Source organism: Cydia fagiglandana, chromosome 10, assembly GCF_963556715.1.
Source record: "Cydia fagiglandana chromosome 10, ilCydFagi1.1, whole genome shotgun sequence".
Lineage (NCBI taxonomy): Eukaryota > Metazoa > Arthropoda > Insecta > Lepidoptera > Tortricidae > Cydia > Cydia fagiglandana.
The window spans coordinates 13,984,686-13,997,552 of record NC_085941.1 but is presented as its reverse complement, the minus strand read 5'-3'; the positions used below and the strand labels follow the sequence as shown (position 1 = coordinate 13,997,552).

Genomic DNA, 12,867 nt, shown 5'->3' with positions numbered 1-12,867 from the left:
CAGTTAGTGTTGCAAGTACAAAAAATTATACTGCTTGTGTGTAATCAGCCTTATTACCTTTAGTTGATGCGCTGCTGTGCCGCTGTCACATTCTGTCATTGTCTGTCACCGACAATATTGTATCATTTACTATTTGTATTTATAAAATTCACAATACTAGATCATCGTTTGTGTTTCTATTCTGACAAATGTGTTTATGTTTATTAGATACTAAAGTTCGAATTCACCATGGTCGTGAAAAGTGGAGAATCGGAGGGACTCACTAAAAAGTTACGTTTTAAACCTGTGTCCAATGTTCAACAATTTACTAGTGATAATAACTTTGAAGCTAAAGGCGCGAAAGAAGTAAAGAGCAAAGGTATGAACTTCGGCTATTCCTTCATCTTTATCATAAGATATAAGCATGTCTTTATGTATTTTTACAGAATTAAACCGGTTTTTACAGATGGACGCAAATCAGCTTCTTTATTTGCTTTTCTACACGTTGAGCTGACGAGGGGCTATATGCTGGAGCATGACGAGGAGCGGTTTTCTGCGCGGCGCGAGAAAGTCTACTCGTTTATAAAAATACCTCAGGAACTAGAGAAGTTCATGGCTTATGGTTTCTTCCAATGTGCAGATTCCCTACTGTTTGTGTACACTTTTCTTCCATTAAGATTTATCATGGCTTTTTGGTCATTCTTTAGCAGATTGTTTAGAAAATGTTTTGGGTAAGTTTAAAAAAATTGCAGGATCTTACATAAATCCTTGTGTTTTGTAGTAATACTACTATATACTGTAATGCAAATAAATTTTAATTGTTTAATCTCTTGCTTCCCACTGACACAATATTGGATCAATCAAATTAATCAACATTTGTAACTTCAAGGTTGTGTCAACAAATTTAGAATGCTTGAAATTGAGGATTAAATACAGATAACAACCAAGACTCAAAGGCAATGGAGACAAATATTTGCAGTAAGACTATTTACTACTAGCAAGTTTACAAATTTTTTCCTCCTTTCAGAATCCATCCTCACCCATGGAAGAGCATCTTAAAGCCTGCCGAGACATGTGATGTACTAAAAGGCTTTATCCTACTGATCTGCAGTATTTTAATGTGTTATATTGACACAAATATGATGTATCATTTAGTAAAAAGTCAAAGTGTGATGAAGTTGTATATATTTTTCAATATGCTGGAGGTCGGTGACCGGTTGTTTTCAGCATTCGGACAGGATACAATAGATGCTCTGTTCTGGACAGCCACGGAGCCTAGAGACAGGAGAAGGGAGCATTTGGGGGTCATTCCTCATTTATTATTTGCCATGATTTATGTGTGTATCCTTTTTTAAATATTAACATCAGTTTGAAGACCAAACATGGTCTCATTGACGGGTTGGCTTTTATTTTCATTTTTAGGGTTCTGTACCCAAAGGGTAAAAACGGGACCCTATTACTGTCCATCTGTCGGTCTGTGATTTTTTAGCTGTTTTTTTTTTCGATAGTCTGACTCATACTTGGTGGATTTCTGGGATATAATTATATGTAACACTTGGAGATGTGGGAAAAGTACTCAAAGGATAGTTTAAATAGTTTGGTAAGCAATCTGTGTAGAGTTAAAAATAATAATATTGGAAAAATTTAACACCTTTAAAAACTATTTATGTAAAAAAATTCCTTACATATATTTTCAGTCCTTCATAGTTTATTGGTGTTGTTTCAAGCGACAACACTGAATGTAGCATTCAACTCTAACAATAAAAGCCTCCTCATCATTATGATGACTAATAACGTAAGTACCTAAACTTTTTTACAGCTGTCGAGCAGTATTCCAATTATCATCCTTATATTAATAGTCACAAGGCTCAAAACACAATGATAACAAGTGCAGTAGTGTGATAACTTTGCTGATGTACTGTGAGTGTGAATAGTTTCCGATTTACTGTTAAATGGAAAATGGAAAATAATAAAATTATTAATTACTATTAGCATGTTCCTTACTAAGTAATACCAGGCGTGGCTCACTCCGCGATTTCGTCGCTTTGCTACAGGTAGCTAAAAGTACATCCGTTCTACCCCAATTTTGGGGAAAGCCATAAGCCGCGCGTGGCGCTGTCGCCACCTAGCGGCCATATCTGTGCCGATCGTAACAGACGCGTTTTGTTAGAGAGTGAGTCTTCTGTACCTAGTACTATTATTTATTCTGTGGTAATTACAAACAATAAAATCTGTTGTTTTGCAAAAAATGTTTCAAATGTCTGTTTGAGAAGCAAGTGAAATCAGACATTCATAGAAACCGAGTAGTCAAATTGTTTAAATAAATTGGCAATCATGTTCACACTGTATTTCAAATATGTTTTACAGTACATATGGTCCTATTTTCCCGCACTTGTGCATAAAATAGCACTTTTCGTGCATATGTCAAAAGTTTCAAGGGCCATAAGTACAAATAATATGTACTGTAAAACGTACCATACACGTGCGAATAAGTAATTTGCAATTTCCGCTGTTCGAATTTCCTTTTTTCCGCACTTGTATCGTAAATAACTATTTTGATGTCCAATTCTTTTTTTTTAGGAAACGCCCTCAGTCATAGCTACCAATCATTAGAATAAAAACCATTTGATTTTGCAGTTCGTCGAGCTGAAAGGCAGCGTATTTAAGAAATTCGACAAGAACAACCTGTTCCAAGTATCATGTAGCGACGTGAGAGAGCGGCTGCACCTGTCAGTGCTACTCTTCATCGTGGTGCTGCAGACCATGAAGGAGTACACGTGGCGGGAGGAGCGCTTCTGGATACTCGCGCCGGACTGCGTGCTCGTGCTGACCTTTGAGGTCATCATTGACTGGGTCAAGCATGCCTTCATTACTAGGTAAAATTATGATAAAGGGGTATTTTTATGGACAAACTGTTCCAAGTATCATGTAGCGACGTGAGAGAGCGGCTGCACCTGTCAGTGCTACTCTTCATCGTGGTGCTGCAGACCATGAAGGAGTACACGTGGCGGGAGGAGCGCTTCTGGATACTCGCGCCGGACTGCGTGCTCGTGCTGACCTTTGAGGTCATCATTGACTGGGTCAAGCATGCCTTCATTACTAGGTAAATTTATGATAAAGAGGTATTTTTTGTGGAAAACAGCAGATATTATGCCTTAACCCTCTATAAGGCATAAGGTAGTCAGGAATTATGCAAAATTTAACCCTATCACTTTGAAATTAAGTTCAAAATGTGGCGGGAAATATATTCCTTCTGCCTTATAAAGGCTTAATGATATAATGATAATGATATTATGCCGGTCTTCTTCTTCTTGTTAGGGGCTATATAAGGCTTCATAGATCAGTGCGACCCTCCCTGATCTATTGTGATCGCCACCTACTACAACTCTCGATCCAAACCTGCAACTTCAAACAGCTGCAGGATCTTTTTGATCTCGAAAGACTAACTCCTCCGGGCGCAATATGTGTCTGCCCAGGATTAAGTCACGAGTGCGCATTAGGCGAGGGCACTCTGCGAGGATGTGTAAGGGCGTCTCCTCTGCCTCCGCCAAAACTGCAAAAACACGCAAGTTGCCTTTGTTGAAACGGGGCAAATAACTAGCAAAGATAGAATTCGTCACACTATGTTTCCATGCCATGTGTCAAGTATTATGGAACTCCTATGGAGTGTGTATCGATGCATTGTTAATTTGTTACTGCCCAGTCCGTACAAACTTAGCGTAGTCGGACTTTACACTATGACAATCTTTCTATTGGATAAGTTTCCACTCTGTTGTATTATCTGGGAAATATGTTTTTAATGTCACAATCTGTGACTAATGGACCTTGACATTACGTATCAAGCTCGTCAGTGAATTTAGTGATTACTTCTTTTAAGAAAACGATGAATTGTTGTCGATTGTTCCTAAGGCGTAATTGCCATAAGAATGCAATTAGGAATCAGCTTTATCAACACAATATGGTACCAATTTTTTAATTAAAAACGGTACATATTAATAGAACTAGTTTGTTTAAGCAGATATAGTCTGTCTTTATGGATTTTATATTAGTTTAAAAATACCGTTATGATATACGCCATATACGGCAACTTCGAAACATTTATTCTAAGTTGTTTCATTTGATCGTACGCATTTTTTTTCAAAAACCGTCAGAGTTTTAGAAGGGTTACAAATCTAATCTAACAAACCTAACCTACTGGCTTCTACAGGATGCCTGTTGAAAAAGTTTTGAAAAGTAAATGGGTTTTGTAAACACCGGGTCAGACAATCATTTTTCATCAGACAAAAACTTTGTTATTATCCAGGTTTAACGAAATCCCATTCGGCGTGTACCGCGAATATACGGTCAGTTTGGCGTACGACGTAGCGCAGACGCGTCAGAAATACGCGTTCAGCGACCACTCGGACCTGGTGGCGCGGAGGATGGGCTTCATCCCGCTGCCGCTCGGCGTGGTCATCACTAGAGTGCTGGTTCACGCGGTTAAAGTTGACGGGTGAGTCCATGGAAGCAGACGCGACGTGACAGAAATACGCGTTCAGCGACCACTCGGACCTGGTGGCGCGGAGAATAGGCTTCATCCCGCTGCCGCTCGGCGTGGTCATCACTAGAGTGCTGGTTCACGCGGTTAAAGTTGACGGGTGAGTCCATGGTACTAGCAGACGCGACGCGACAGAAATACGCGTTCTGCGACCACTCGGACCTGGTGGCGCGGAGAATGGGCTTCATCCCGCTGCCGCTCGGCGTGGTCATCACTAGAGTGCTGGTTCACGCGGTTAAAGTTGACGGGTGAGTCCATGGTACTAGCAGACGCGACGCGACAGAAATACACGTTCTGCGACCACTCGGACCTGGTGGCGCGGAGGATGGGGTTCATCCCGCTGCCGCTCGGCGTGGTCATCACTAGAGTGCTGGTTCACGCGGTTAAAGTTGACGGGTGAGTCCGTGGTATTAGCAGACACGACGCGACAGAAATACGCGTTCTGCGATCAATCGAACCTGGTAGTGCGGAGGATACGTTCACGATGTATTAAATCTGAGCAGGCAGACGATACAGAGTGAGGTATAATCCTTTAATTACCTATCACACTTAATGGGTATTATTATCTAATTAATTATGTGACCTTGTATCGTCAACACATCTTAGCTGGAAAAATTAAGTTCAAAGTATAATCATAAAGACAGAAATAATGCGCGAAAGTTAAATTACAGATCGAAGATAAAACACGTAGACTTATTTTATGACCCATATTTGTGAAGGATAATATGTATTATTTGGAAAACATTTTTATAGCACCGATATAAGTGTCTTGTTTACTTAATACTTTTCATATTTATGCGTTTTGTTTTATTACTTTCATACTATTCGTTTTTATTACAGATTTGCAGCGGTGTTCTTGATAATAATAGCGTATTTGTCCCTGATATCGATCCGGGTGCTTGTGTCCATCGTCATTTTGGGGAAAGCGTGTGATTTGATCTCGCAGCACCAGACTGATAAAAACGACAGCCATCATACGACGCCTAAAAAGTGCGTATATTTTATAGTTTGTCTAAGCTTTAGGTACTTTAGAAAGAGTTTATTTTATAACTCTGGAAACACAGGTAGGTACTACACACTTAAGCAAGCCAAGTTAGTTTTTTTTTGTTTATTGATAGAAGAGGAATTAATACACGTATATTGGGTATAGTCGCGGATGGTCTAGAACGCAAAATGACCACTTTTTTATATCACACAGGTATGTTGCGGGGCTCCGTCGACATCGCTAATGTAAAGATAAAACGACGGAAAACGATGTAGGCATTTTGCGTTCTGGACCGTTCGCGATGTAGACTAAGGGTCGGTTGCACCAAACTGTTTGTATCGTTAAAGAGTTCGCAAAATTTTTATGTATGTAAAGTTTCATAGTAAAGCGCCGGGGTGCGCCGGCTGACGTTGATCAGTCTGTCAAATGTGGTTGGTGCAACTGGCCCTAAGAGCGATATAGGCAAAATGTTACACTAGTCATTTTGCGTTCTAAACCGTCCGCGAATAACCCGTATATTGTTTTATCTTGCGTAGCGTAGCATAGTGGGAGTATTATTCGGCTTAAAGACTGATCCCATCCTACAAATATTACAAGTGTCATTTAAAATTTGTAAGTTGGGTCAATCACAAACGTCGCTTATAATATTTAATATTTTCCAGGGAACCAAAAGACTTCATTCCAAAAGAAACCCCCTGCACGTATAATTTGAAAACGCCCGAGAAAGAAGTGCCGCCCGCGAAGAAAACTGTTCAGCTGAAGTTCGAGGAACCTGAGGAAGTTATTGTGAGTTTAAGTCATTGAAGTAATCTCTTTTTCTATACATAATATATATTTAGATTTAAAATTTTACAATTATTACTTATTATAATGATTCTTAACGAAAACGGGACATAATCGTGCAAATTCAGTTTTAAAATTACCTCCGACGTTTCGAGGACGGCATTGTCTCTGTGGTTTCGAAGACTGGCTAAAGTTTACGTCAACATTCTAGCTGCGCGAGTATTTCGAACTACCCGCACTTGGCCTTGTTTATCAACTTGAAGGTTTTGCATTTCCACACTACTTAAACTTTTGTGAAGCATTATTGTTTATATATTGTTATACCTGGAATAAAGACTGTTCTAAAACATTTATTCTTATTACAACCAGAGACCTTTCTGATATCTATAGTTAGCAATGAAATGACGCGATAACTCCAGTTTCTAGGTGTAACATTACATTATTAATTTAGAAGACAGAGGCGCTGGTGGACGTGTCAGTGGGCGCAGCGGCCATCTTCTCAAACAGCGCCATCGACATCAACGGCGTGTGCTACCTCAACGACAAGATGAGTCCGCAGCCCAAGCAGGAACCCGCTGACTTGCTTGACGCCGACTTGGTGAGAACTCGCTTTCCTCCTTCCCTTTCTTGAATCAAAATCTATCAGGCCTTTTCGGCAACAGGAACACAACAATCGAAAAATGCTTGACTTGCCCACCCTCTGAAGCAGTCAATGAAAAAAATGTGAAATTCCCTTAACATTTTTAGATAACTGAACCCTTTTCTCGCGAAGGTTTCAAAACTATTCCAATGGCATCCCAAGAGAATGCTTAAGTACACAAAAGTGCTCACTAAACTGCAGAAAAATGAAATTCCTTAAAAACCTTGGGAAACATTTTACAAATGCTAACAAAGCGGTGTTGTCTTATCCTGATGAATATACTATCTGTTTATAGACTACAATTTAAAAAAAGAAAGAAAGTAGGAGCACACAAGGTCGTGTTGTTTTCAGGATAGTCGTGTCGGCAATGTCACAAAATATTCGCGTGTTTGCATTTCTTACATTTGACAGAGACGGCATTAGGGGGTGGCGAGCAGCCAGTCGCCTATGGCCTTGCTCTTTCAGGGGCCTCGCACTACAACCTTAGCAGTTTTTTTAGATTAGCACTTAGCACAAAATACAAGAGCATCTCAAATAATTAGTATAATTACCGCCCAGCGCGTCCCAATGGTTAACCCTTTGACCGCCAAAGATGGCCCAAATACCGTGTAACATTAACATTAACCTTCATGCTAGTTATGTATAAATGGTGGCAATCAAAGGGTTAAGGCCACCGTTGGCTGGAAATTACGATATTACAAATTCAAAAAGAAGTGGTTCTATGTTTTTATTAGAACCTACTTATATTGGAAATTAAGTTAATTATTGACACTCCAGTGACCACAAATCATATGGCGCAGTACAGAGCCAATATTTCAGTAGTTAAACACTACAATTGCTGCAAGAATCACGTTTTAGTAGTTAAATACTTCTTAGAATTTACATTTATTTCTGTAAGACAATAAGGTTGTGTGTGTGTGTCAGGGCGACATGAGCCGCTCGGCGCCGGACGTGGCGGCGGCGGCGGCGCCGGCCGCGCACGCGCGCGCGCCCGACGCCGAGCGCGCGCCGCGCCGCTCCGAGTCCGAGCCCAACCTCGCCACCGTCGACGACGACGAGCCCGCATAGCGGTACAATATATCAGCTTTCTTTGTTTTTGGCCGCTGATACACTTGGGCGTTCACTTGTAATGAGCATTTCGCGAACAGAAGAATGTACAGTCAGCAGCAGATGTTGCTAAGCGGGCGAGGTGTTCAAAATTACCTTGACACGCTCTTATTCTCTTAAAAATAAAGTCGCGTCAAGATCATTTTGAATACCTGGCCCGCCTAGCAACTTCTGTTGCTGACTGTACAAGCTTGCGTAGAATGATAGCCGAATCTGATTAAAAGTGCGAATGCTCGAGTCTATCAGCACCTTTTGGATGCCGGAATGACTTGCTAAATTCGGCTGTGGAATTCTGAATTTTAGAATTCAATTCATATATTGCAAAACATATTAATTTGACACATACTGTACTATCTGACATACGTTGTAGGTATCGTTTGTTATGAACTTACAAAAACCTAAATAAATATATATTTTTTTATGTTTCCAATTCGATTCCATAGATAGGTACGAAACATTTTTTTCACTTCTCAGGCTCAAAAAGTGCACCTTTATGTCGTGCGTAGACGACATAAAATCGCATTTTATGCTCTAGAGCATAAAAGTAAAATTTTCTTCTAAGACTAAGGTAATCGGTCTCAACAGCCAAACAGTTAAAACATATTGCACAATTTTACTGAGCAATAAAATTGTGTAGATGACAAAACTTGTTATATTATTTTATTTTTGCTACAATTTATTAGAAATCCGTATTTTCTGTCATTAAATTTAGTAAATCACATAAAATAGGAGTCGATTATCGTTCAAAAATGCTCCGAAATGTTTGACTTGGCAGAAAACCAAGCATCTGAAACTGATCACATGTTGAAAATTAAAAAAAAAAGTTAGTTGGCGGGAATTGGTTATGTATTATGTTCTTTCGCTTTACGACAATTTCGTGGTGTAAATTGCCGTGAAAATGTGTTTTATTTTCCTCGCAATCGAAGTGAAAAGCAGAGTGTACAACAAGGGCATAAATGTCCATTTTTACCCTCGTCTACTATTTTGGTCTTCGCTTCGCTCAGACCAAAAAATTGCCTCGGGTGAAAATGGGTCACTTTATGCCCTTGTTGTACAATCTACTATTATCAAACCAAAACCAAACCGCCTGTCACCGTTAAAGCGTTAAAATACCTGCTCTCTACGTTTTTCTATTAATCTTGTGGTGTTTTATTTCATGTGTGCTATTAAATAATTTATTTTAAATACAGCCAAATACCCTATTGTATTGTATTTATTTAAATCAAGTAACGTGGCTCATAAAAGTTTTGAAACATACAAAAATTTAAATCAAACTTAAAATTAAAATATTTTGATGCCAGAATTCCAGCAGTGAATTCAGCAAGGTATTCTGATTGTATAAGCCTGGCTTAAGGCTTTAGTTTAGTGAATCTCTTTCGACTAAGACGGTTGCTACGGGACCTTCATCGATAGGACATTTGACATTTTGCGGCACTTAACCTCATTTTTTTTTTTTTGCGGAAAGTGTCAGGGATAGGGTTGCCATATGGAAGAATTAAATGTCCTGATAAATATCCTGACATCACCCTAAAAATCCGGACATTTCTTGTAACAGAGATTTGGTGTAGGCGTGTGTAAACTTGGTAATAAATATATCACATAAACATTTTTTTTATAAAGTTATTCTAAAAATCCGGACACTTGCCAAGTCCGGCCGCAATCCGGACAAAGAGTCAAAAATCCTGACATGTCCGGACAAATCCGAACGTATGGCAACCTTAGTCAGGGATGACTAGATTTTACTGCAATATCTTTGTGGATGTCTAGTCTAAAGAGATTTATTAAAACTACTATAATATCTTATTTATTTTTAATCCGATCGGTCTAGTCTAACACTTGTGCTCTATACCTACGTGATACGGTTTTTAAGAAGTTATTAATTATTATTCTTAACACACTTCAGAGGAATTCATTTATTATACACCGTGTTTTTATTGAATTCCGTTAACTTCGGGGTATGGTTAAGTACCTTTAAGAGAACTAAATGGCAGAATTAATTAAAAAAATAATTTGTTTTTGTTTTAAAAAAATTCAGTTTAAAAAGTAATTAAATGTAGCATATAGCGTAGTTGTAAAACGGGCAGTACATTTAACTCAACCAAACAATTGAAATCTGTGACATATCAATGTCATTTCGAACATCGATCGACCGAGATTGTAAATTGATTGATTGTACTCATTCTAAACACTAATCAATATGTAATCCGGCCCTAAGGCACACGCTTGTAGATGCCTTATAGGAAAAAAATGAATTATTGATTATCTACGAAATGGAGTTATTTAGATTTTATAATTATTCTACCGATATTATATCGGTGTCTTTGAGAAAGTTACTTGATTTAAGCTCAGGAATGCACCCTCGAAATTAACGGAAAAAAATACGGTGTATAACAATAATTTTTGACGGAATTATATTTTATGTATTTATATTTTGCGGGTTTGAAATGTTTTAAGTATTAGTAAAATAAATTAATATATGTTGACTTATATAGCTACTGAGAAACATGTCACACTATAATGTTTTGTTTGAAAGTAACCAAACAATGTGCTAAATAAACAGTTAGAAACATAAATTCTTAATTTACCCACACTGAAAATAATAATATAAAATAAATACATTGCTGACGTCGGGTCGACTAAACTTTAAAACTGAAATAGTACAATGAAAATGACATTTCTATCTAATTGATTTGTAATTTCAGTACAAGATTAAAATGTGTTTTGAAATGACAGAACGGTCGGTCCTATTGGGGCAATCCACTTGTCATTTTAAGATCAGAGATAAAAAAAATGTTTATAGAAAAAGCTTGCGTAAATGAGTGCCTGTAAGATTATAGTCTCCTGGACTAAAAGAGTTGCATATATTTAGTTATGTATTATTATGTATGTAGGTATAATATATGTGACTTATATGAGCTATATAGTATATGAACTACTTACAGTAGTAGGTATTTAATTTAGCTTAAAATTTAAGACTGATGTCACTTGGGTGCTTAGAAAAAAGTCGTTTCATAATGAATAATGATTGTTTGTTTGGTTTGTTCCTAATGATGGTTTGACTTTATGGTCACTACGTAATTGTATCATTTCTGTGGCACCACATACATATTTCAAAACGCATTCATTGGTGATATTTTTAAGCTGAATAAATATGACATGTCCCAGGGACATTGTCATTGACATTGTCCCTGTCTCCGGTCTTCAAGGAAAAGCTTATATTGTAAATAAGACATTATTTTTACGATTTATTTATTAAAATCTATTATTCTTCATCAGTCAGTGTAACAACTGTATCTTTTCGGACAATGTAGTGGAGGATACGTCTACTTTAAACCTAAGTGTATACAGAATAGGGATAGTTATATAACTTATGTAGTATGATTTTGTTGAAGTGGAGTTTTTCTATGAAATAAATTATTATAATTTGTTTATTAATGACTTGTTTTTCCTCTAACCAAAATTTGTAATAATTAATTAATAATAAAATTGTTTGATGTAAAAAGGAAAACACAATATCAGAAAAATAAATAATAAATACTTTTACTCATATTACAATGAATATGCTCTAGCATTTTTTCTGAATAACATAAACTCAGAATTACTTATTTATCTCTTTTTCGCATAGTGTGTGTTATTCTATGTTTAATTACTATACTCCGTATTTTCCAAACTAAAGTAAGTACAGTACAGTATAGTCAGTATACTTATACTTACACGGTATTATTTCTTATTAGTTCGAGGGAATGAATCCGACCGTTGGCAATGGATGAAAATAAAGAACGACAAGAACGAGCAATGAGATGTGGTTGCGTGTTTTATGATGGAGTTTCCATGGCCACCATTTTCGGCTCTATTGTCAGATTATTCACATGCATACATGTCACAATAATATCCAATTTACTTACACTGACAAGATGACCGCTCGATTGGAAACTGAAAAGTGGGTCAGATTTAAAATTATTTGAATTAAGACAAGTGAAATTCAATAAAAGTTTGGAAACAAAAGAGTAGCATCTGAAAATATAAGATTAGAAGCGCGCGCCATCTGTCGAGTTTCGGCCGCGCTGTTACACACCGATCTTGACCACATTCGCTCTAGCATGTAGCTAGTTTTAAGCTCCCTCGCTGAGTCACTGCGGCGCGTTGCTGATGGTAGATGTCGCTGTCTACCTTGTTTATGGTTTATTCTGTAGAGAGAGAGAGGTGTGCAATAATGTGAATAGTCATCAATGTAATCATCATCAATTTTATTATTATTTTTATACGTCGGCGAGTAACGCTTGAACAAAAAAAATAAGAACCCTTATTTTTCCTAATTTACTACAATTACGATTCAATTTAAATGTTATATTTTAATGGAATAGATATTTTACTCTTTTAAATGTCGGTACGTATCGTATCGGTCAGAAAAAAAAACATTTAAATTGCCTCCTGTGATCTTGCACATTATTATTCTACTCAAGTCATTTGAGATACTTACTTTTTTCCATCCATACAGCTGTCATAGTTATTACAAGTAGGTTAGGTAAATATAGCACGGCAATTTAGTACGTTTCCACGAGTTAGATTTTTGTTACAAATGTTAAAAATACGGACACTCATTGAAGTGTGCCAATATTTTGTTGTTGCTAAATTTAACTAACATCCCACCTTCTGTGCCAAGTGTGTGACTATAACAAAGAATTTACTTTAAAATTTAAAATAGTTTCCGATTTTTAACTCTGGCTCCAACTTCATGCATTTATTTTTTTAATGACTGATAAATTATTCCACCATTAGGTAATAGCATAATAATATGCATAGTATAATCGTTGTTATTTATTTGTATACCTAGAT

General features: G+C 37.3%; 1 protein-coding gene across 1 annotated transcript; it reads left to right on the top strand.

The window, feature by feature from the left end:
* Window positions 1–89: 89 nt before the first annotated feature.
* Window positions 90–11,466, top strand: LOC134667974 (protein TAPT1 homolog). The gene is made up of 10 exons (XM_063525413.1): window positions 90–358; window positions 446–710; window positions 1,007–1,320; window positions 1,677–1,774; window positions 2,617–2,855; window positions 4,283–4,471; window positions 5,357–5,506; window positions 6,164–6,287; window positions 6,736–6,882; window positions 7,849–11,466. The coding sequence occupies exons 1-10, from the start codon at window positions 229–231 to the stop codon at window positions 7,990–7,992; spliced, it is 1,800 nt and encodes a 599-aa protein (XP_063381483.1). The 5' UTR covers window positions 90–228; the 3' UTR covers window positions 7,993–11,466.
* Window positions 11,467–12,867: the final 1,401 nt, after the last annotated feature.

What these genes read in the sequence shown, in the direction of transcription:
- LOC134667974 (XM_063525413.1), top strand. Translation starts at nt 229, where the DNA reads ATGGTCGTGAAAAGTGGAGAATCGGAGGGACTCACTAAAAAGTTACGT. An exon ending in AAGCATGCCTTCATTACTAG is followed by an intron (nt 2,856 to 4,282) that starts GTAAAATTATGA and finishes GTTATTATCCAG; the next exon opens with GTTTAACGAAATCCCATTCG. An exon ending in AGGAACCTGAGGAAGTTATT is followed by an intron (nt 6,288 to 6,735) that starts GTGAGTTTAAGT and finishes TTATTAATTTAG; the next exon opens with AAGACAGAGGCGCTGGTGGA.